This window comes from Brachypodium distachyon, chromosome 1 (assembly GCF_000005505.3).
Source record: "Brachypodium distachyon strain Bd21 chromosome 1, Brachypodium_distachyon_v3.0, whole genome shotgun sequence".
Classification (NCBI taxonomy): Eukaryota; Viridiplantae; Streptophyta; class Magnoliopsida; order Poales; family Poaceae; genus Brachypodium; species Brachypodium distachyon.
Window position 1 is genome coordinate 55562475 of NC_016131.3, and position 25186 is coordinate 55587660.

Consider the following 25186-nt stretch of genomic DNA (forward strand, 5'->3'; position numbering starts at 1 on the left):
GGAAGCGAAAGAACAGGATGGAGTCTGTTTCGACAAGACAAAGCCCATATCGTTCGTTTTGCCCCTGACAGGGCGCTGCTATTCGTTTTCGAGTTTCGTATGCTCTAACTTTGACAGCGGTCGAAACTGGCGAATGAGAAAACGCGATTGTGCATCCTGAATCCCGAATCTTAACATCTTTCTATTGCAGTTGTGCAACCAGTAATGGCAACATGTAAAAAACATTTTGCCGTTTGTTGCCGGTATAGAAGAAGCTCATTGGTCCTGGGTCTGGTCATCGCTGACGCCTTGGTCTTGGACGACATCCAGGGGCTTGAAGTGCTTGCCGTCCAGCAGGTAGGTGCCGACGGCGAGCCGCACGGCCCACACGTCCTTGGGCCTCCGCGCCATGATCCTGAGCCACGCATCGCAGGGTAGACAACGATTTTGAGCGTCTGCTGCAGGGAGGAATTAAGTGGATTTGAATTGGAGTGCTGCCTACCTCCCGACGTCCCCGGGCTTGACGCGGCCGTCGTTCTGCCTGAGCGACGGCACCGACGCGGCGGTCTTGAGCATCGGCGGCTCCTCCACGATGACGATCGGCGAGCCGATCTTGAGCTTCGCCTTCGCGGCGGCGGCGGCAGCGTCAGGCGCGCCGCTGTTGGCTCCGCCCGGCGCGCACTGGACGGTAAACGGACGACGTCGTCGGAGCTGGGAGGCTGGGGTTCCCGGCGGCGAGACGCGGCTGGATGGTGAGGATACGGCCGCCGCTCCTGCTGCTGGCACTGGGCGTAGTAGCATCCTGGCTCGCTGAGAGGAGATAAGAGATAAGGGGTGTTTTTATAAAAACAGATAGAGATAAGGGGCGTTGTGCCTGCTGCCTGCCAGGTGAACAAGCCCTTTGGCCTTGTGCTGAAAGCACCTCCGATGTGTTTCTCAGCTTCACGTGTAAAACGGAAGAAGTATTCTTTAGAGGGCTAGAAGTATCAAAAGCTGAAGCAGAATGCGTGAGGATGGTTTCGCAATTTGGTCCATTGCGCCTGTGTCCTGTCTAGCATCTGCAATGTACGAAGAGGCGTTGTTCCTATCAAATCGGTCCTTACCATGGTTCCATCTCCTGTCTAGTATCTGCAATGTATGAAGAGGCGTTGCAACCGTGCGTTCGAATCATCCTTGCGCCATCACATGTAAACTTTTATCTCCAAAGTTTGATTCTAACCCTGAGAAGCAAAAATACAAATCATGTTATCAATAGTACCAAATCAAAAGATCATGGCTCATCTAACCATTTTAGAATCATTGTCGATTTACATCAAACCAGAAAAATTAGGTCCCAATAGATAAAAAAAAGAAGCAGAGGTTATGTCCCCAATCCTCCGGCCACCGCCTTCTCTCTGCTAAGCCGACCCTTCCAAATAGCTCCTGTAAAATTAAAAAGAGATAAATGTACTGTCAATCTATTAACTTGGCGCGTATGTGCAGATTAGTCATTGTACATGCAAAACGCAGTGAATGCGTGTTACGACTTGGCAAATTTGTGCACTCGTGGTAAAAATACGAATCCGTAAATTTGTGCGATGATGTGGACGCCCACACAGAAATGCGGCCATGTAATGTTTGCAAATAGCCCCTCCCTTCTATTTTCCTAGGACTAAACTGCAAAGAGTACGTATGCATAAAAAATCCCCCTTCCAGCCTAACCCCCGCGCCGCCAATGTTGCTGCCTCGATCGGCGGCCGTGCCGTCGCTCCGACTCCGGCTGCTCCTCTCCCCACACGACCAACCGGCCCGTGCGCTGGCTAGATACCTCTCGACCGGCTCTTTCTATGCCCGAGTGAAGATGAGGGTTCTAGCGGCGGAGGCTCGTGCTGCCTGCCGACGACAGTGGCTAGGTTTCTGGCCATCTCCACTTCCACCTTTATCCGAACTCGGGCATATGCGTCAGCGCGGCGCTGTCGGAAACTTCAATCAAGCAAACTAATTTATCCTACTCGTTCCCCCTCTTTGCTGCAAGGAGGATATTGCAAGCAGCAGAGAGGTCCGATCGACCGAGATCGATGGTTCCCAATGTGGCGGTGACCGTGGTGATGAGGCCCATGTTCAGCCTCGTCATCGCCATCAGTGCCGCGTCGAGCAAGGCGAAGCGAAACAGAGAGGGCTGCCGGGACATCGTGGCGCAAGCGACCTACCTACCCTTGTTCGACGAAGGCGGCGAAGCACCCGGCGGTGGCCTCCGCACTCGATAAGCTCCACGATGCACTCCACAAGGCTCTACAGATAGTCATGGAGTACGAGGACGACGGCGCCGTGATCCGCCACTTCAACGCTGGCAAGGTGTCCGACGAGCCTATCATGGCCACGGGCGGCCTCGTGTTTGAGGATGTGGTGTAGAGAATGGGTTCCATGTTGAGACCAGAAGAGAAGGAGGGGGTTATTTGCAAAATTTTGATGGTCATCAAGTCTATGTGGACGTCCACGTCATCGTACAAATCTTACGGATTCGTATTTTTGACCACCAATGCACATATTTACCAAGTTTTAACATGTATTCACAACGGATCTGCACATGCACCTCAAGTTAATAAGACTGACTATGCATTTACCTAGGTTAAAAAAGAAACCCCGCTCAATGAGCCGTAATCCCAAATAGCTCCTGTAAAAAGGAAAAAGGTTAAAGAAATTCCCAAGAGCTCCTGTGAAAATAAAGGAACTCCCAGGAGCTCCACTGACAGGTGGGCTCAGGAAAACAGTTTCAGATATTGCAGGTGGGGTTGATCTGACCCGACCATTCGATCCGAGCGGAGCACGGGCACGGAGGAGCTACCCACCGAGCGTCGCGAGGCGACTCTCCAAAACCCCCCAAACCCCGCGAGAGCAGCCGCCTCCGGCCCGGACCGACGGATCGCCTCCAGCTCCAGGTTGCTCTCTCCATGCAATTCCTCCGGTAATCTCCCGAGGAGTCCTTCAATTTCTGTCGCGGTTCCGCCATTCCACGCGTCCGGGGATTAGGGTTTTACTTGATTTGATTTACACTAGTCAGTTGCGCGATTCACGCTTGGTCTCCGGTGATTTCGTGGCCGCCTTGCCGGTGTTCAGTTCCGTGGTTGCGAGGTCCCTGCAGCTAGTGGGTGGGCTGGGGAGCGGGGTAGTGGTGCTGGGTAGTGTCTGATTCCAGAGCATTGGCAGAGGACGGACAAATTTTGAGGTAGGGCGAATTCCTATCCTAACTCCATGAGTTAATATAGATATTAAATTTAATATTTTTCTAAGTTTACAAAATATATTTTAATAAATTTGGTTTTCTTAGAGTTTTTATAATGCATTTTTTTATTGTTACATATTATGATATATCGTCTACTGATATTTATGTTAATTATTAATTTTCATCATATTATGTGAAATCAATCATAATTGAAAGATCGTAATACAAATATCTATAACATAGAATATACAACAATTATTATGATTTGCAAACAGTTCTTCGGTGGGGTGAACAGATGATTAACTCAAATCTTTATAAGAGTAAAACTATATTTATATTTTGATTCCAAAGATATCTTCATATATGCCGACTTAAAAATATCAAGTAGATATTTGACTTATAAACAACGCCTTTTCTCCATACTTCGAGAGATATGCTATCTTATGTGAAATAGCCACACAATCTGAAACATAGTCATGTGAGTCTGTCAAAATCAGAACTCATAAAACAATAATACACCACGTGGGCATGATCATCATATCAAATGTCATTAAGTAAGATGATTTCTCTATCAACTTTCATTAAGTAAGAAATACGAGTAAATATATGACAATTAAGACACCAATGAGTAATTATACATGGACATCAACAGTAGATAGCCAAAATAACTAAGAGTGCAGACGTTGCGTCTTCCGGAGAACCCGTCTTTGCAGGCTATATCGTTGTCGATTGCGCAAAATCACGTTGGAACGCCACACACACCACCTCACACGGTCGTTGAAAACTGGCCGCCGATGTAAACGACAATTGACCCGTCGTCACTGCCTCCTACGACGTCTTTCTCAGACCCCATTCAAATGCATAGCTTGGCAAGTCATCGTTATCACCGCATTCAGAGTTAAATTAATTAAAATTTTACAGATTTATTTTACATAGAAACACAAATGCAAAAAGGACCACCCAAACGTACATCCGGTAACGATTTAATAATTTCTCTTAGAATTAATCCTTATCTCCTTGCCGAGCGACCCAGACCCTCGCACCGCGGATCGGACCTGGCTGACTTTGGGTGGCAAGCGCCGCCACTCATCACGCTGCCGAGCGCCCGAGCCCCCTAGCTCGTCTTCCTCCGAGCGCCTCCACCGCAGGTTAATCTCCCTTCGATTCTCTCGCTCCCGACCGTTTCTCCTCTCATCGCCCCACGAACGGATTCCGCCCTTTAGATCCCCGTTTCATAATCTTCCCCAATTCGTAACTGAGGCAAAAATCAAGGTAGGGCGGCCGCCCTACCTTGCCCTACTGGGTCCTCCGCCCGTGTTCCAGAGGGAACCTTGCAAGGATTATTTATAATATCTGGGGGGTGTTGCGGTTGGCAAGGCGCGAGCTGATCATGCTGTGTAATTGATTGACTTTAATAGACTCGAGAGAGGTGTGGTTTTCGGAAGGTTTTAGCGAGATCGCACGGTAATGTTTGTAGATGCGATTTATTCGTATCTTTGGATACATTTGGTAACAAGCAGCAGCAGCAGCATTTTTAGAAGTACGTCCGCGATGGAAGTATTGCTGGGCTGTTGCTGTGCTTTGTGGTTATGTCGAATCAGCAGTTCATAATTAATTATGGCGTTACGATTAGTTATTCTTGTTTGCCTTTGAGATCAGGTGACCCGTACTAATTGGCGTCTTAATGAATAATAATGCTCGGTTCCTCTTTCTCAGCTCAATGTATTTGTCTGTTAATCTTTGTTGTATTTCAAGTTACAGGTTTGAGCGTTCATTGGATGCGTTTTGATGGCATCCGATATGAGACCACCTAACAGCAAAAAGGGTGGGGTACCTTCCCATGCTCGTGTATCTGACCAAGCTTGCCATGACAAATTTCAAAGCTGCGATGGTGATGGAAAACCATCTCGTGCTGCAGTGAATGGTGTTTCCGTGAAAGAAAACCATGGAACGTGCAGTTCTAATCCTGATCATGCTGGTGCTGTTTTGGTAGATGGAGCCAAAGGTTCTATAGCACAATCGGGGCATGTTGACAGTGCAGACTATGATTGTGCTGGTTGTCTTCATGGAGAAAATGGAAGTCCCATGGCTTGCGATTTACAGCAAGAGTCTGACAGAGACCAAGCTGGACATACCCTTGATGATCTGTTTTTCTTTGACGATGAAGAGGAGGATGATATTGACTGGGAGCCTTCTGCTCGCATAGTTGAGAACAGATGGTTTTGCACGAACTGTACAATGCCCAACATGGATGAGGTTACACATTGCCAGGTAATTTTTTTTTTGTGTGTGTGATGAGCCATGGCATATATAGATAATTAGAAATTGTATTTGAGTGCATCAAATAACATTTTTTTACTTGTTTCTTGGTCTCATACCCTAGAATTGCAATGATCATAAGGGATCTGAGGTATTAGCTGGATATGATGTATTCCAAGCTAGTTTTGCACAGGCAGCTTTGATATCTGCTGACACAGGTATTTATTCCACTTTAGCAATGTTTATTAATTACTACCGCCTATCATCAAGTATCATATATACCTTTATTTCTTGTTCGTGCAATTTTTGTTTTTGTTTTTGCCCAATAGAACTCCTATGTTCTTTGCCTATTGTAGTATCCCGTCCCTGAAACTTATGACAATAACCTCTTATTGAATTTGTAGGTTGTAGCTGGCTTTGCTACTAGACCATGAACATATCTAGGGAGTTCTAGAATCTAGATGAAATTCACCTTCACAATCTCATACCAAGGACAATAAGGCTAGCTGAAGTTTTACTGAAATAGCATAACTACAACTGGACCATGTAATGCTTTTGACACCTTAATACATAATTAGACTAAGAAACCAAATTCTAACATAGAAAAGATCCCTAGTACACCCTATATAATAAGATCAGCTACAACTAATTTGAATTGAGTTGTAGCTTCCCTGGACTCAGCTAAAAAGAATAAATAGAAATAAGAAATGTCTTATGCATGACTTCTGTTTGTGGATAAAGGATGGCCATGCAAGATACTGATTGAAATAGCAACATAGTGACAATACTCTCTGTCACAATTTCTTTCCAAGGGAGCATCTTTTGATCCATAGATCTGACTGACGACTTGTTTACACTTTGGAACAGTGTCATGGTTAAATGCAAACAGAACGTACTCCTTATCCCTATCCAAATACGTGGTCAACTGGTTGTTAAGCCAGCTGCATCCTTCTCCCCTGGGCCCTGGCTGTAAAAACTTGCCTTCCAATCTGAATCCTCCTCTTGTATAATTAGCAGACTTCATAATGCAGTGCAATTTGCTCTTGCTTACATGAAAGCTCCCCTTTTTAATGGCAATATTAAATGAAATTTAGAGCTGTGCATATTAGTACTGAACCAAAGCTAATTAATCAGTGTATATGGTATTCGTTGTGGTATGAAAATTCCAAACCGATTAGGATTGGTTATTTTGGGGATAAATTGATTTACCGTGCTCTTGGGCTCAGCTACCAATTCATGTAATTTACTCACGTGTTGGCCCAGTCCAACAGCCAATAGTGGCTCGCTCAGCATATCTTCACAGGCGCACACCACACAGCTCGTGAAGGCCTGGCTCGCTGCTCGCCTGGCATATCCTCACTAAGTCACAAGAGACAGACACTGAATGATGCTATTAGCTGAACTAGTTGCTGTCAAGAATATACTGGTTGAGCTAGTGATGACGCAGTAAGTTGTAGGCTTGTAGCTACTAGCTAACTAACTTGGACTTGTAGGTTCAATGTGCTAAACTTGACAACTTTTAACACCGATGGCTCATGGCTGTTCAGCTGTTGCCTGGTGTGTCGGTGTGTGGTCAACTGGTAATAGACTGACCGCTGTTAATGAATCATACTCCCTCCATTTCTGGAAATACGGCATAGTTTTGTCTTAAAGTCAAACTTTCTTATATTTGACCACGTTTGTTGAAAAAAATATCAACAACTACAACACCAAATAAACACACTATGAAAACATATTTATGGTGGATCTATCGGTTGCTTGGTATTGATTTGATATCGTGGATGTTAATATTTTTATCAATAAACACAGTCAGATGTAACAAAGCTGACTTAGGACAAAACTAAAATGTCCCCCTTTAGGGAATGGAGGGAATATTCACGCTATTGATTGATTAGTCAGTCAACATTGCACATTTACACTGCATAGATATAGAAACAATGAAAATATTGACGCTTTACTTTTAAAACCTCACCAATTCTGGTTAGTTTGGTATTTACTGAAACCTTAATGAAATACTTAGGTATTTACTGAAACCAAACCATATTTTGGTATCATACCGTATTTACCAAAGTGCTACCATAGCGTACTTGCTGAAGTGAACCAAACTAACTGAATGCACAACCATAAGGAAATTGTGAAACATTTGAATGATGATGGAGAAGGAGGTGTAATGTTGTGCCATTCACACTCATGCAATATATTTATGCCTAGCACGGTAGTTTAAAGCAACTGAATGTGTGCCACTGCATCAATTTTTCATGTGCATATGTGTATTGAACGACTTGTTGACTGGTGGTGCTGTTTATGCAGCATTGCCACCAGGTTCTACAGCAATTGGTTTTGATGAACAGATGTTGCTCCACAGTGAGGTAATTTATCAATTTATGATTTATGTGATTTGAGCTAGCTGATTGTATGATTTAATGTTTGGATCTGTGGTCCTGCATCAAAGGTGACCGTCCTTTTTCTATCTCTATGATGGGAATAAATCTCATCTGCTCTTAGTTGTGGTGACAGTGAAAACCTTTTCATTTGATTGCTTCTTGTGTCTGGGAAACAGTTATTCGTAACACATCTTTACTCCTATAGACATCTCGATTGGTGGCATCGGTTTGTCACATTCAGACCGTGCCACCTGTTGATTTGTTACAAACTATTTAGATGAGAAGGGATATGAATTATCTGATCTGAGACAACAAAATGATAGCACAGCATTCTTTAAATATGTAATGAACATTTTTAGTCCCTAACAACGTATGGCCATTGTGCTAGTTAATAATGATCTCAATTGGTGGCAGCGGTCTGTCACCTTTAGACCGTGCTTCCTGTTGATTTGGCACAAAGCATTGAGATGAGAATGGATATGAATTATCTGATCTGAGACAATAAATGGAAGTCCAACATTTTAAATATGCAATGTATTTTCTAGTCTATAGCAACATACGGGTGTTGTGCTAGTTAAAGAACATGAATAAGCACACTTTATATTACTAATTTTGCAATTAATCAACTTGGTTCATTACTTCATTTCGTTTAAAGCAACTCCAAAAATACTCATTTCTTTTTAAAGAGTACTTAATATTGCAATATGGGGCATCGGTTTCTCTGTTTGCATCCAGTTAGCCAAAGTACATGATTTCTCTTCCGTAGGATTACCAATATTCTTTCACAAACTAGTTAATTTGAGACATTGATTCCTCTTGAGTTCTGTTCTTCTGTCCCACTGTATTTCTTTCTATCATCATTTGGCTTATTTAATTTCTGTTGAACTGATTTCTCATATTTGTATATGCTATCAGGTAGAAATTAAACCAAACCCACATCCAGAAAGACCCAACCGCCTTCGTGCAATCGCGGCTAGTCTTGCTGCTGCAGGTGCCCATTCTCATTAACTATGCCATTTATTCTTTCATTTGATTAATTACTAGTTTACTAATTTAGGCGAGTGTCAGTTTTGTACATTCAGAAAAAGCTACTTAAAAAAAGAACACTTCCGAGCAGAAGTTCTGTCATATATCTAGCCTTGTGAAAACGCAGAAGTTCTGTCATATATCTAGCCTTGTGCAAACGTTTACCTAGATCTTATGATTTGATGAATAGCCTGTTTTATCAGGCTTCAGTGTAATCCAAAAAGAAAACATTATTATCCTGTCAACCATATTGACTAAATTGGCTTGATGAATGGACCTTCTATTCTAGTACTTATCAAGTTAAACAATAACCTGTATTTCAATTTTTCAGGAATATTTCCCTCAAAATGTGCTTTGGTACCTCCTCGAGAAATCACAAAGAAGGAACTCCTAATGGTAAGAGACTGGCAACTTATTTTACAGATTGATTATTTTTGTTGCCATTTGTACCCGCAGTATAGATTGTTCACTTCAGTCTTCCTGATAATCTTGGTACATTCAAACTGTGGTAACTGTAGGTCCATACTTCAGATCATGTTGAAAGTGTCGAGCAGACAAAGAACATGCTTTACAGGTACTGCTTGTTTACTTGTTGTTTGAAGTGGCATTGTAATTACAGTCTCTAGTTTTGTATTTTACCTTTTATGAATGAATAAATGCATGTTCAGCTTGTTTGACATTTTTGCGTTCTAGCATTCCTGGAAAGTTTCCTTGTCATAACATCATTCTGGTGTCAATGTGTAGCTACTTCACTTCGGATACTTACGCAAACAAAGAGTCAGCACGTGCCGCCAAACTTGCAGCAGGCTTGTGTGCTGATCTTGCCAGTTTGATAGTGTCTGGGCGTGTCAACAATGGCTTTGCACTGGTACTGTCCGATGATCACATATCCAATTTTTCTTCTCTAATTGCACAGTACAGCATGACACACTCGTGAGTTATTTATGGATCTACTCTGCTTGTCTGTTGTACATGTTACTGACCTTGTATACTGGAGGACAGGTGAGACCTCCTGGGCATCATGCAGGGGTGAAGCAAGCCATGGGCTTCTGTCTTCACAACAATGCAGCAGTGGCTGCGTTAGCAGCACAAAAAGCAGGTGCCAAGAAAGTCTTAATAGTTGACTGGGTAATGCTAGCTACAAATTTGCATATAATATACCCCCTTTAATGCCAACAGATACAAAAGGCTGTAAATCATTCTCATATTCGTAACTGTTACTGCAGGATGTGCACCATGGCAATGGCACACAAGAGATATTTGAAGGGAATAAATCAGTGAGTTTCTCATCTCTCTCTCTCTCTCTCTCTCATGGTACTGCTATTATCTGTACTTATTAATATATTTCCATTTGCATGTCATAGCTGATTGCTGACTACAATGAGCTTGTTGGTTTCCAGATTTGCAGTTCTTATATGGAAGCTTTTCTTTTGTTTACTCAGGTCTTGTATATATCATTACATCGCCATGAGGATGGAAACTTCTACCCTGGAACTGGAGCAGCACATGAGGTGGCCATCTTTTATGTTTTAGGACAATTTTGAACAACTGGAACAAACAAATGCATTTGTGGCTATTTGTTCTAACGAATAACGAATAAATATCCAATATAGACAGCTATTTTCACTTATCGACTGTACTTACATGTTCTAGCTAACCACTGTATTAGGATCCAACTTTGCTTGTCTGTTTGTAAGTGAGATGCCCTGACAAGATTTAGTGAATCCAGCACTGTCCGACGGTTGGGAATTTGAGCATGGGTTTGAATACTTGTACTATGTCGCACAGTGGGTCAGTAGCTATCAGCATTATTAAAAAGTTAGAACGATGGATATCTAGTGTGCACGTAGAGAAGCACGTGCATTTAGTGTAGAAAAGCACGTGCACGTAGAAAAGCACGTGCATTTAGCGTAGAAAAGCACGTGCATTTAGCGTGCACGTAAAGCACGGAAATAAAATTATGTATTACATTACAATGAGTTTTTAAAATGCTTGTGCCCTCATATTCCCCAATATTGTGTTAAATACCAACCATTTCTTATTATATCTCGAATCAACTGTAATCTGAAAATCGTGATACTTACCACATAGAATGAATGACCACCAACTCAGATTTTTATAAGAGTAAAGATAAACATATTCGTACCATTCCAATTGGACCCAACGATACGTTGTTAACTAAATTTGGACTTTTTGGGACAGGCGGCAGGCGCCATTCTACACCCGAGTTTTTTTAAGTATTTAAGCAGACATCCATATAATTATGAAGAGTTTGAATGAATTGACCTCACAGGGTTTCAGGTCTGGCAGCACCACTGCTTTGTGTTGTCTCTTTTGACAGTTGTCATGACTCCATTCTTATCAAAGATTTGTTCAAGTTTTAATACTTGTACTTCATGATAGTTTATTTTTTATTTCTCATATCTTGCACGTATATCACTTCAGGTGGGAGTTCTGGATGGTCAAGGTTTCTCGGTCAATATACCTTGGAGCTGTGGTGGTGTTGGAGATGACGACTATATCTTTGCTTTTCAGCACGTGGTGCTTCCAATAGGTAAATACTGAAAATGTGGCATTAAGATATTGGTAGTTAGTTTCATTAAATTTCCAATTAGAGATCAGCCCATGCTATTTTTGTTTTTGTAATTATAGTATTCTGTTCTTTGTGTGCTTCAAAACTTGTCATTTTTAAATCTAGCACGTACCAAATATATGCACCCATTGGAATGAAGACTTTCTTGTTTGGTATGGCATCTATCTCCTTTTCTGCTTTCCGATTTTTGTGAGCATCATGGGCACCTGATTTATTTTCTTTTGTTAACCCCCATTCTTTTGTTTTATATGGATATTTGAGTCCACAATGCATTTTCTCATTTTAGTGTGTTTTCTTTTTTGATGCAGCTGCAGAATTTGCCCCAGACATCACAATTGTATCTGCGGGATTTGATGCAGCAAGGGGTGATCCTCTGGGTTGTTGTGATGTAAGATTTCTTCCTTCTGATTAGAAATTGATGTTCAGACTTCAGACTTATGCAGAGGGCTTTCTCCTGTTAGAACCTTTTATGTTCCCATTATATTATATATGAAAATTGTTATGCTTGTAGATGCTACAGACTTCAGGCTTTTATTATGTCATGCTACAGACTTTGGCCTCTTTCACTTGCAGAAGCTAGATTTGAAACTCGTAGGTTATGCTTGTATGTATTTTATTTAAGACTGCATTGAACTGCCGAACTATGTCAGTAGGTCTCAGCCTATATATCACTTTTGCTTCTTAAGGGATGAGCTCATTTGTATGGATGGCATGATTGCTGTTTAGTTTGTTTTTTCATAGTTTGTTATAAATAGTAGAGCTTACTCAAATAAGAAATTTATAGCTCTGCTGAATTTCCCAAAAGATAGATTGGGCAGTAAACTTTTAATAAATCCCCAACGTCAGCTTTTTCATGCTTATCTGCCAATTGAGTCCTTCTAGGTACTTCTTTCTTCTGTTGATATGCAAATGCACACCAAATCATCAACCCAATGGGAGTTTTGATTTAACTTCATCATTAATAGGTTACTCCTGCTGGGTACTCTCAGATGACATCCATGTTAACTACTTGCTCAGAAGGAAGATTGTTGATTATACTCGAGGGAGGGTACGTACCAAAAAAATTTCTTACCTTATGTAAATATGGAATTTCTGCGGAATTTCTCAAAAAATATGTAAAAACCGTTTGGAATTTAAAGCTGGATTTATGATATGTAACTTCTACCCTTTAAGTTACAGACCAAACCTGCTGTCACCGTCATGGCCATGATTTTTTTTGGTCTCATTCGTGTTGACATGGCAGACAAAATTTGTAATATCACCAGGACGGGTTTTTCTGTCTATCTAATGTTAGTGAGACAGATGTACTTGTGCTGGATCAAAATTCACAGGAGATGATTGCCTGGATGCTTCCTTAACTAGTATCGGGCTGTGGTGGAAACTGATATGCTTAGCATCATGCTTAGATTTAAACTTTTTTCTTTTTTCTTCTTTCTTTTTCCATTTTGTTGCACAAATAAAGCAAATTCAGTGCAGGTTTATTTATTTGAAAAGTCCCCATCCATACTTACATTTTCTTTGCTGTCGTTGATGTACAGGTACAATCTAAGGTCTATATCCTCATCGGCTACTGAAGTTGTTAAGGTTTGCATTCTTTGCAACAAAATCCAGTTCTTGTAAGATGGGGTGTACAAATATCAGAAATATGTTTAATTGGAATCAGCCTTAGGCATCACCTAGCATCTTCATAGTTCGTCAACAAATCAAACCTTTCTGTGCGTATGGACATCAAATAGTTCCTTCAAGAAATCAAAATGTTGTGCCCATTGGCATCCAAAGTTCAAGAACCACGCTTTTGCAATTGTTTCAGTATAGACTTATAGTCTGACAAGAATGCCAAGATAGAAATGGGAATTGTATATCGTTGATACTTAAGTGCTTTCACATTATCATCCTCTGTTTGTTGTTGAATGCATGTATAATGCATATATCTGCTTCTACCGTTACAGCTGAGAGATCATTTGTGATTTATATGATGTTAAGGTAGTGTTCATTGACCCTAAGTCCCGAGGATACTTTAACACATGCAGGTCCTACTTGGTGATGGTCCATGTTACGGTAAAGGAGCAGCTGCACCATCAAAGGAGGGCATGCAGACTGTTTTACAAGTCCTGGAGATCCAGCAACAATATTGGCCAGTTTTGGTTCCAATATTAGCATCACTTCAGGCACAGCAGGGGCTGGCTTTGTCCAAATACGGTAAGGAAACTCAAACAGCATTGCATCTAATTGAATTAGTAAACTAGACTTTTGTGCACCCTGGGGGGTGCTACAGAGGATTGCGGGAAGAAGATGGACGCGAGGGGTCCATGAATTATGACATTTGTTGTTACGATGCACTATGCAAATAGAGAGGGCACAGGTGGGATGCAGTCAAGCTTTAGTATGGATTCGTAGGCAACCTTGCTGTTGAATTGTGGCTGTGGGACATCGTCACATACTGGTTATTGTTGATACAGGTAGTAGGATGTTTGATCTCGTCGATCTGACTTGTATTTTGCTGGCGGGTAAACCCCAAACAGTAAATATATGACACCCTGATTTGGTTACTACTTACAAGGACCAGCCAAAAGCGCACACGGGATCGAGACAGGAGTTCTTTTCAAACAACCGCTGCGCAAGACCTTCGTCGCAGAATGTTGGGAGACCTTTGTACTGGAATGTGCGCCGTGAGTAATTAGTCGTGGACCTTTATCGCAGAATGTGTGTCGCGAGAGCTTCGTCGTGGGATGTGTCGCAAGAACTTTTTCGTGGGATGGCGCCGTGAGCCTTTTCCTTCCCTGACACCGCGGTGTCCCCGGACAGCAGGGAACCGATGCCAGTGGTTGCCAACGTCTACCATCAGGTTGCGACTGATATCTCAGGGTTCCTCTCTTGAGTGTGGGACAAGCGGAAGAAGGGACTCAGATATGTGCAGGCTGTGCAGCTCTTCTGTTGTTCCGTGACTCCTCGCTTGTACGTCGTCTGGTGCTGCTCCACTTGATGCCATTTTCAACCGGCCTGGGTCGACACCGCAGGTGTGCTGTTGGTACCTTAGCTTACAGTCTGCATCTCTAAAAGTTCATGCTGTGGCCCAGGAGGGTCCTTTTGTTTCTACCTTCATGCGTAGATCCTGTTTTGCCCTGGTGAGAACTTTGATACGCCAATTCCTTCACAGACCATAACTTGTAGCTTTGCGGTCTTGCTGTAGCATTTATTGTGGCTCTACCAACTTGGTGCTATAGCATGTTTCGCAGCATTGTGGACGTGGTCCTGTACTCCTGTAACAATCGTGTAACCTCGTGGACCATGTCTTGTAGCTTCCTGTCTTAATGCTGCAACATGTCTTGAAGCTTCGCGGACTTCGTGATATAACATGTCTTGCAGCCTTTGGGGGCTGGTTTTTGGCTAAGGACCTAGGGTGCGCAGTAGACACTCAAGAGGTGAGAGTACAAGTATGGCAGATGCAGTGTTATATTTTGTCTCGATTTAGGGTCGGATGTGAACCCCTATCACAACATACTTCCATATAAATTTATCTCTGCATATGACATAGAAGCTATCTGAGGATTAGTTGTTCGACTATGTTTTTTTCCCTGTAAATCGACATACGTATGTTTTTTGTCCAGTTAACGGGGGAAGCAAGCTGAAGAGAAGGATGCTTTCAGGAGGACCAAGGCCAGTCTGGTGGAAATGGGGAAGCAAGAGGCTTCTCTACGAAGTACTGTTCGAGGGTCGTGGTCCAAGAAAGATCAAACTGAGAGGAAACTGGAAATCGACTGACGAAACAGAATCCTAGGTTGTGAAGGGATGCTAAGCGGCCTTGCTGGTCTTCTTGACATGAATAGTATAGTTTGCATAGTTTGCTGACTGGAGGTTCATGAAGCAGATTAGATTTCACATGCTGAGCCAGTTTTTGACTGAACAATTCAATCATCGCCGTCGTTGATTGATTGTAGATGAAATTTCACATGTTCTGTTGACATGTGTTAGCGAAGTTTGACAGCAGTTCTGTTCTGTCGACATGTAGCAGCTGTGCTAGCAATGCATCAAAAATTTACTATCCTCCGTTCATTGTGTGATCATGCCATGCACGGCAGCTGGGTTTTTTGGTTCACAGCAAATGTTAGAAATTTCCAATCTGGATCTTAACTCTGGCAGTAGCAAGCAAGCCTGGTAGGATTTTGCACTTCGGTGATCACCAGGTTCAGCGATTAATATAACCCATCTGAAGAGAAGAAATTGAAAATAATTTCAAGCTAGTTTTACATGAGTCTCTTATCACATTGGTCAGATGTTGCATATGCTACTGCATATTCATTCCACTACTTGACTCTGAAATGTTTTAGGCCCCGCTTGGGAGACTTATAAGCTTGCACCCTGGTAAACAATTGCTCTGGTACTGGTAAAAAAAAAACAATTGCTCTGGTATTTTACTGTTAGGGAAGGGAAGCAAGGTATTTCGCCGTCGCCTCCTCTCGCTCTACCCCAAGTGCGTCTCCGGTCTCCTGTACCGGCATACCGCGCCAAGAAACATCGGTGGGGAGAGATGAGGGAGACAGGGATGACGAAGAAGAATCTCTACTGGAGGGAGGGAGGAAAATCCCCCCGCGCAAGAACAAGGAAGACGAGGCAGTGTGGGTGGCCTAGGCTTTATATAGTTTAGTTTCGTATTGGGCCTCAAAACTGTTTGTACTCCGTTAATGGTCGGCCCACTGAAGACGTGCCATAAAAGGAACCGGTGCCGCCGCCTCCACCCCCGAGGCAGCGCCGCAGCGCACCTGCGCTCGATCTACCGGCGGCAGCGATCCGCCCGGTTGATTCCGGCCTCACTTCTTCGGAGCAGATCTCGCGCACAATAGCCGCAGGCGCAGCTTCCTCCGCTCCCTCCATCGCCTGCGCAGGCCGCGCTCTCCGGTACAAGCCTCCGTTGCGGCGTCTCCGATACAAGTTCGATCGACGTTTCTGATGCTGCTCAGCGAAACTCCGATCCGGCGATCGAAACCGAATTCCAGTCAGAAGCTTCGGGCATCTGTTCTACGGCAACCGCCACGTAGGTACGACAGGTGATCAACAGTTTAATCTCTGTGCAAAATTTTGGATGTGTCATAGTTTTTTCATGTGTGCTTTCTTTTTGCCCCAGTTCCACATTAAATTTCGCCAAAGAAAATGCAGAGACCGATCGTTTGGCCTTGTTGGTAAGTTCAAAGTCACTTTTTTTTTCTTAATTTTGTTTTGCACATTAATACCTCCGTTTCATAAAGATTGGGACGGATTTGAACTAGCTTAGTTCAAATTCATGCCAATCTTTATGAAATGGAGGGAGTGGTAGATAGATACGGTGATGCTACATATAATCCTTATCCGGTAGAAAGCAAGCTGTTTCAATTTTAATACTCCCAATTAACCGACTCAAGTTTACCCAAATATGTATGTATCTATACCCAAAAAGCGTCTAGATACATGTAATATTTCGTCATTTATTATGAGACGGAGGGAGTACGTGGGAATTTCTATGAGAGCATGAGTGAAAGAATCCAATCTGGCGTACCTTCTGTTCATCTTTGTTGCGTGTATCAACTTGTAGTTCTTCTATAAGAACACCCTTCCACCTGACCTCACTTGTAGAGCTTCTTTGCTAGTTTTGCATTATATGTATGCATTTATGATCTAAACAGTTTCATGTATACTCAGTGGTTATTACAAGATAATATAGATACTCAAATTCAAATAATATTTTCCGTGAAACTATATATACTTGCTTCATCGCCAACGAATCCTTCGAGTGTTAAAATATGTAAAAAATTCTTTTTTTTTCAAATGAGTCCTCGATGCAAACTATTTTTTTTTCGTTTAGCTCGGATTTGACACGTTAAATCACAAACAAATCATCGAGGGGCATTCATAGTCTGACACATAGAAGTGCTAAAGTTAGTAATGAAGAAAAATAAATAAATAATGTAGCAAAAAAAGACATAAAGGTTCGTGACATGCCTTCTAGAGTCACCACATAGTCTTTTGCCTTCTTAGGTTTGTTATGCCGTCGCATAGGTTTCTCCATCAACACGGGCATTGTCAGCTCGTAATCTGTAGTTGTTGCCCTTTCGTGTTGTACGTGTGTGCTACTTCTTCGTCCTCTATGGTTTTCGATATTTGTTGACTTGTTTTTTTGTCTGCTAGTTTTTGAGAATAACAAGATAAAGAAGACTTGAGCTTTATGTAGTATAGAATATAATTACAATTAGAATTTATTTGATAATTAGAAATTCATAGTTGTCAGCTCGGAATATTCTGGGCCCTAGATCCTATTCGTTCCTTCTACTAAATTTATGGCAGTTATTTCAGACTCTGTAACTCTGTAATTGAAAACCACATAGTATAAGGGTGCGTTTGGTTCTGCTTTGCTTTTCCTGCTGTGGAAAAGCAGGAAGTGTGTTTGGTTAGGACAACTGCTTTTGCTTTTGTAATTATGTGAAGACTGTTTATATGCGAATTGATCGTAAATTTATGATCTTTGCATTGATTGTGATGACGAAGAAAAAATTTATTTTGATTCTAATTATTGTTTACATAAGAAATAAAGACCTTCGCTCTATAGTATAACACAAAATATATATGGTTCACGTGATAATGTATGCCATGGACATAGCTAAACTACCTCGTTCTCGCAGCAAACAAAGCATTGGCGATCCTATCACGAATGATGTTCATGGTAACCACGCCAGGTCCCTCGGGAACGACATATCCGTTCTCTCCTTCTGGACCGTCATCCCCTTGTGTCGTTCCAACCTCGGCCCCTTCAGGCATGTACTCTTCATCTGCATCACAGCTATCGAATTCCACATCGGGCAACTTGCTATGACGAATGAAATTGTGCAAGGCAATGCAAGCTAGAATGATCCTCGTTTGTGCTCGAGGCTTGAAACTTGGCATAGATTTTAATATGCGCCACTTTTGCTTAAGAATCGCCGATGAACGCTCAATGACATTGCGAAGGGATGAGTGCAAGAAGTTGAATATCTCATCCCTCCTTTGAAGTGCACGGCCAGGACGAAGACGGAACTCCGGTAGATGGTATGTACTCCCCTTGATCGGTGAAATGTATCCAGTTCGGTTAGGATAACCAGAATCCACGAGATAGTACTTATCTACAAGTAAACAACAAGTTAGCTTTAAAAAATGAAGAAAAAGAATATCATCAAGAATAAGTTTGTACCTTTGGGAGGGACGGGAAAAGAAGGAAAATTTGCCGGTGCATGATTGAGGACCCTTGTATCAGGTACAGATCCGGGCCAACCAGCAACCGCAAAGATAAACCTCATGTCGAAGTCACACATTGCTAGCACATTCTGAGATGTATATCCATGTCGACATGTGTAGTTCACCGTTTCATCGGTTGGGACAATAACAGGGATATGTGTTCCATCAATAGCGCCAATAGCTCCCCTGAAATGAGGCCAAAAACGTTCTTCTTTGACCTTATCATGGTCGACACTGAAAGTAGGATCTCTCGGCTTGATGTTGTGTTTCGATAACTTGCACAGACATCTCAATACTTCCTTGAACTTTGTGTGAACTGTCCATAGCGACCATGTAAAACGGTTTTCAACTTGTGCAAATGATTGCGGGCCTCCAACAATCCATAAGAACATAGCTAATGACTGAATTGATGAGACATGGCTAGTGGACCTCAAACCACAGGACGGCACCAACAGATCATGAAGTGCCATAAAAACCTCAGGGCTCACCTGAAACATCTTATAAAAATATCTAGGACGCTGAAAGCACCTCATGACCCACTGCAAACCAGTTTCAGGAGTTGATCTATACGAATCTTTCTTCAAGTACTTTTCAGTGTAGTTGTTACCCATCTCTCCAAGGATAGCATCATGATGAGCAAGTTCAGCTAGGCGTGCTAGTCCATCCTGCCCTTTTTTGGCCACATCCAACATGCTTTCATCCATCTACATCGGACAAATATAACTTCACATCAATACGATGGCAAAAAATGAAAGAAATGACAAGACAAAAATATGACAGGGACAATAACTCCTGGCAAATATGACAGGGACAATAATTCCTGACAAAAATATGACAGGGACAATAACTCATAACACAATAGAAGATAACACGGTTCAGGAAAAAAATTAATGGTTCACAACACACAACTAGCAAATAGGTAGTTCATAACACAAGAGAAGATAACATGGGGCCAGGTACATGTGCCTCAGACTGCTTCTCATGCTCCCTCTCCAGCAAACCAATCTTCCTTCTTTTGTTTCCAGCAAGATAAAGATCTCGCTAAATTCTGGCTTCACTATCAGAAAGGTAGCCGTATGCATCAAAGCAGTCTTCTCTTTCACTCCACATTCTTTTACCAACTTCATAGCCTCGGCAGTGGTAGGAATTTGGTTGACTGAAGAAGGACCTGATGATGATGAAACACTATCAGATATCTTCTTTGATGCATCTCCTATTTGTGCACAAGTGGTCTTGTACAAACGAAGGAAAGGGCTCTTCTCTTCCTTATCTTGCTCAATTTTGCACTTCCTGGTTTCTTTTCCTTTCTTCACTGAAGGCAACTTCGGTGAATCGATGTCATCATCTTTCTCTACCTCCATAATATAATCATCTCCGGAATCATCAAAAGATAAATCCCCAGGACATGCTGCAGTAACCCCAGTGACATGTGCATTAGAAAACAAGATGTCCAAATCATGCAGCTGACTGGGACCACGTTTCCTGAACCTCACATGGTTGCACTTGATTCCTTTTTCTGGATTGTTGCATTTCTACAATTCAAGAATATGAGCAATTTAACTAGTGCATACGGATTAGCATGGTTTGTGCAGAAAACATAAAAATACAACTATTCTTACCCGAAGATGCTCATCCCACCATTCCTTTGATGCATCAACAGTATTCGTTGCATCGGTCCATCCCAGACCAGTAGCGGCATTTTTCAGCTCCATAAACCATGTATAGGACTGTTTCATGTTGTCCCATTTGTTCTTAAATTGTGTCTTGGTTAGTTTCTTTCCCGTTTTTGCAGCAAATTTATCCTCAAGGTTCTTCCAACCTTTGTTGTTCTAATAGGTAGTAGGCCTATTTCCAGCAAGTACCTCCTCCTTGCAAATATCAACAAAATGTTTGACATTTGCCTCATCCCAAACTGCCTTCTCGCCCATACTTCAATAAAAAAGTTTGGGACAAACATTACTTCAGTGACAATGCAACAATCTATACCAGCACAATTCCATTATTGTAACGATCCATACATTATTGTAACGATCCATAATCATAGCCAGACGATTGTACTGCAGACACCGGCGTGAGGATTTGGAGGATGATGCGCAGGGGGATATGGAGGGGATTGGGGTGAGGATTTGGAGGGGATGAGGAGGCATACCTGAGGAGAGGAAGCGCCGATGGGGAGCAGGGGCGGGCCGCCGTCGGTGTCTGCAGGTTGGAGGGGAACGGGGTGAGGATTTGGAGAGGAAGCGCCGGTCGGAGGCATACCTCAGGATCTGCAGCCTTTGTAATACCTGAAGCGGGGGCAGCGGTGGCGGCTCTGCTGCGCCTCCCTGGGGTCGGGCGCTGGAGAGGAAGCGGGGGACAGGCCGGGCCGACGTCGGGCGTCGGGACAGGGCGGCCTGGGACGGTGGTCGGGCAAGGAAGGCCGTCGGTGGGTAAGGAGGCGGGTGGGGACGAGCGTCGGGGCGCGCCGCCGCCGGTAGGGTTCGCCAGTGGGGGGAAGGGCTGGCGGCGAGGAGCACCGGGTAGGGTTCTAGCAGCCTTGCTCGATGCGGGAGAAGAACGGCCGTGCCTTCTGTTTCGGTCGGGGCAGGGAAGGGTGCACGCGAATCGTTTTCACTTATCGGTGGCAAGGTGGGTAATTAACCTAAAGTTGGCAAACTAAAGCAACCCAAAAATACCTCTGGACCTACTTTGAGAATTGTAATACGAAAAGCAGATTGCTTTTTTGCTTTTTGCTGTGGAAAAGAGCCCTTTGGTTAGCTTTTTTTGCTTTTTGAAAGCAAAAGCAGAAAAGCACCCTAACCAAACGCACCCTAGAAGTGACTGTAGGATTAGACTTATATTATATGTATTATTTATAAAAAGAGAGTACAAGTCTTGGAGTAATATTTACCTCTTGTTGCATATTTTCTGAATCATTCGTAATTACGTATTCTTGTATCTCCTTTGCCGACTCTTAGTTGTATCGTCATATTTAGGAACCGCCTCTTTAGTCTGCATTTATTCTGTCATATTTTCTTTTGTAGTTCATGACCTCTAGATTTCGCACCTGACAAAAGTTTGTTCGTTTGCTATGTGGTCAACATCTTCCTGAAACCGCGCATCATAGCAGTTTTATGTACGAAACCTTTCATATAAAGTTACATGCATAGGATGACTTTTTCGTACTACCGGGTGTAGTTACTCCCACATACGTTTCACACAAATTTGGTATCAGGAGAATGTAGAATGTAGAATGTAGTATATGGGTAGTATGTAGTATGTAGAACATAGAATATAGTCTACTTTTTAGGTAGAATATGCAGTTTTTTAACATACTCTATTGTATATACAAATATGAAGACATTTCTAAAACATGGTAAAAACTACGTGCCAACTTGCAATAAGTAGTATTGGAATTTATTAAAAGCGATAAAGTAGAATATATTCTATCATATGGTAGAATATTCAACATGGGAGTAACTACACGCACACACACACACACACACACATATATAATTACCATGTCGATAGGGTGGGTAATACCACCGAACCTGGGCGGAGAGCGATTCGCAGAGGCAACCGGGGATCATCTCTGCCCAGTGGTATTGCCCACCCTATTTACATGGTATTGATATATATATATATATGCCTATAACTTCATATGTAAGGTTTCGTATGTAAAGTGCTATGACGTGCGGCGGTTAGAGGAAGACGTCTACCACAGAGCAAAGGAACAAATTTTGTAAACTATGAAATGTAGAGATCCTGAATTACAAAACTAAATTACGACAGGATATATGCAGACTGCAGAGGGGATTCACAAATATGATGATACAAACTCAGAGTCGGCAAAGGAGATACGAGAAGAAGTCATTACGAATGATTTAAAAATATGCAAGAAGTGGTATATATTATTCTAAGACTTGTACTTTTTTTTATAGATATATATAATAAATACAATATAATTCTAACCCTACAATCTCTTTATACTATATGGGTTTCAGTTGCAGAATCAGGAACGATCAAGTGAAATAACTGGCATATATGAAGTAGAAGAAACGAATAGAATCGAGGGCCTGGAATATTCCGTGCTGACAAACTCGAATTTCTTATTATTAGATAAATGGTAATTCTAATTATATTCTATCCTGCATAAAGTTTAACTCTTTTTTTATCTTGTTATTCTCAGAAACTAGCAGACAACCAAACAAGTAACAAATATCGAAAAGTATATAGGACGAAGAAGTAGCACACATGTACCACACACGGAAAGGGCAACAAAACTATAGATGCCGAGCTGACAATGCCCGTGTTGATGGAGAAATCTATGTGACGGCATGACAAACCTAGGAAGGCACAATACTATTTGATGACTCCAGAAGGCATATCACTAACGTTTTATGTCCTTTTTTTCCTACATTATTTATTTATTCATTACTAACTTCAACACTTCTATGAGTTCTATCATGTCAGATTATGCGTAGGCCCTCGATGATTTTTTCGTGATTGAACGTATCAAATCCGAGCCAAACGACCAAAAAAATAGTGTCCATCGAGGACTCATTTCTTAAAACGAAGGATTTACTACGTATTTTAACCCCAGAGAATTAGTTGGCGACGATATAAGTATATCTAGTTTCATTAAAAATCTTATTTGAATTTGAGTATTTGTATAGTCTCATACTAACAAGTACCGAGTATAGATGAAACTGTAGGTCATCAATGCTTACATACATTGCATAAGTGGCAAAGAAGTTCTACAAGTCAGGTCAGGTGAAATTGTGTTCTTAGAGACTGCATGCATCTCTAAGTTGAAACAAACTCGTGCATGTATGGACAAAGATGAAATAGATGGTGCGCCAGATTGGATTGTAGAGAGGGCAAGAAAGTATGTGTAACATGACATGGTTATTCCGAGTTTCCGACATATTATTATTAATTCAATCGAGGGTGTATGTTCGTGTACAATAGAGTTCAAATAACAATAAATTTTCTCTGAAGGTATTCATTGCAATCAACATGAAGACTGCCATTTGTTCCTATCGGTTATACACTCCAGGAAACGATGGGTTCAAGACTCGCTAGGCATGGGAATGTCCTGCGGGGACCTCTCTTCTACTGTGAGTAATCAGTCAATCGAAGCATGCTGTAAGTTGAGACTCAGGTCTGTGATGTAGTTTGTTCTCTCAATTCTGCTAAATGAAACGACAGTGCACCTGTCATTCCTGTCAAAAAAAGCAACTGCTTGGACTATGATTGTCCTGGAAATATCCTACGACTTGCACACCAGAAGTTCAAGAGGAGGTACTTGAGGGTCTTTGCCCACTGGAGGATCTTCAAAGTAACGGACACCCGTAGCTACCAAAGTCAGAGGTACCCAAATTGAGGTACCCAAATTGGATGATGGATGAGCAGAACGGCGGCCAGCAGCTTGAGAGGTAATACATCTATAAATCCCTTGCACTGGATTGGAGTCAACTGGATTACTTTGTGTTCTACACTCTCTCTTGAACTGGATTGGAGTCAACTGGATTACTCTTGCCTTAATCCATCTATTGTAACATGCCAATTCTTAAGCTCCGACGATCCGTCAATTCCATGTAACTGGATTACCATAATATCTATAGTTCTTGTACATAGGTTACTGGAAGAAATCCGTAGTTCTTGTACATAGGTCACTGGAAGAAATCCTAAAAATCCTTTGGTGTTTTTGTTCTTGCAGGAAACATAATTTTTATACTACATCAGAGGCTGCTACATCGTCTACCAGTATTGGCGAAATAAAATCAGGCGGACGAACCAATCACACAAAACATCGAGATCTTTGCGTCCGTATTGAGTTGAACCACACGCCTGGATGTGGTATTTGATGGATGGCACTCTTCTATTTGACTAGTTCCACGCCTCGGAAAAATTTGCAACCAAACGGTTGATAGCCATAGCAGCTTATAACAGGTTATCGTGGTCATCTTTTGAATTCTATCAGTGTACCTACTGAATATGCCAACCTTCGTCAGCCAAAATTCTCTGCTAGTTGATTTTGAGATGATCAGATGCACACCTTTACCTTCTTTTTATGGAGTTATTTAATAATTTTGACATCCTGCATTGAACACTAACTAACCAGTTGACTTCAAAGACTTTGAAGGAAAAAAATCACTGCTGGCAAGTATAATTGGTTCACCTTAAACACTTTACAGCCATAGAAGACCATGAGTTGAAATTTGGAAGCCCTCACTAATTTCATACCTTGAATCTTTCCAGAAAGATGTACCGTCCAATTTCGGGAACAAAACGTGGAGCGTTTGAAATACGTGCAGCAAAAACTGCATCAATTATTTGAAAAGAAGCAGCATATGTCATGATTTGTTTGGTAAACATCGTCAGCCAAAATTCTCTGCTAGTTGATTTTGAGATGATCAGATGCACACCTTTACCTTCTTTTTATGGAGTTATTTAATAATTTTGACATCCTGCATTGAACACTAACTAACCAGTTGACTTCAAAGACTTTGAAGGAAAAAA

At 42.0% G+C, this 25186-nt stretch overlaps 2 protein-coding genes and 1 long non-coding RNA gene across 15 annotated transcripts; 2 read left to right on the top strand and 1 right to left on the bottom strand.

The window, feature by feature from the left end:
• Window positions 1-134: 134 nt before the first annotated feature.
• Window positions 135-833, bottom strand: LOC100829764. The gene is made up of 2 exons (XM_003561348.4): window positions 482-833; window positions 135-394 (listed from the first exon to the last, which is right to left on the bottom strand). The coding sequence occupies exons 1-2, from the start codon at window positions 778-780 to the stop codon at window positions 256-258; spliced, it is 438 nt and encodes a 145-aa protein (XP_003561396.1). The 5' UTR covers window positions 781-833; the 3' UTR covers window positions 135-255.
• Window positions 834-4133: 3300 nt separating this feature from the next.
• On the top strand, window positions 4134-15507 carry LOC100831369 (histone deacetylase 15). 10 transcript variants are annotated; one of them, XR_729829.3, is made up of 18 exons: window positions 4134-4329; window positions 4943-5452; window positions 5565-5658; window positions 7751-7809; window positions 8740-8815; window positions 9182-9246; window positions 9369-9424; window positions 9595-9718; window positions 9853-9978; window positions 10077-10127; window positions 10293-10361; window positions 11296-11404; window positions 11752-11831; window positions 12409-12491; window positions 12982-13027; window positions 13474-13642; window positions 14144-14460; window positions 15052-15188. XR_729829.3 is itself a non-coding variant. In XM_024463596.1 (18 exons), exons 2-17 carry the CDS (start codon window positions 4970-4972, stop codon window positions 13854-13856), a joined length of 1752 nt encoding a protein of 583 aa, XP_024319364.1. In that variant the 5' UTR covers window positions 4134-4329; window positions 4943-4969; the 3' UTR covers window positions 13857-13902; window positions 14010-14138. The 10 variants fall into 10 exon arrangements, 8 of the variants coding, with proteins under 8 accessions (XP_024319364.1, XP_010228347.1, XP_003557557.1 ...); XR_001405274.2 differs by lacking the exon at window positions 15052-15188 and adding an exon at window positions 14743-14834; XM_024463596.1 differs by lacking the exons at window positions 14144-14460; window positions 15052-15188 and adding exons at window positions 13795-13902; window positions 14010-14138.
• A 2730-nt stretch (window positions 15508-18237) lies between these two features.
• LOC112272520 lies at window positions 18238-24757 on the top strand. Of its 4 annotated transcripts, none has more exons than XR_002966479.1 (5): window positions 18238-18496; window positions 22454-22565; window positions 22666-22787; window positions 23663-24099; window positions 24384-24757. It is a non-coding gene; the product is annotated as an uncharacterized LOC112272520 (long non-coding RNA). The 4 variants fall into 4 exon arrangements; XR_002966480.1 differs by having other exon boundaries at window positions 22465-22565; XR_002966482.1 differs by lacking the exons at window positions 22454-22565; window positions 22666-22787 and adding an exon at window positions 23365-23549.
• The last annotated feature ends 429 nt before the right edge of the window (window positions 24758-25186 follow it).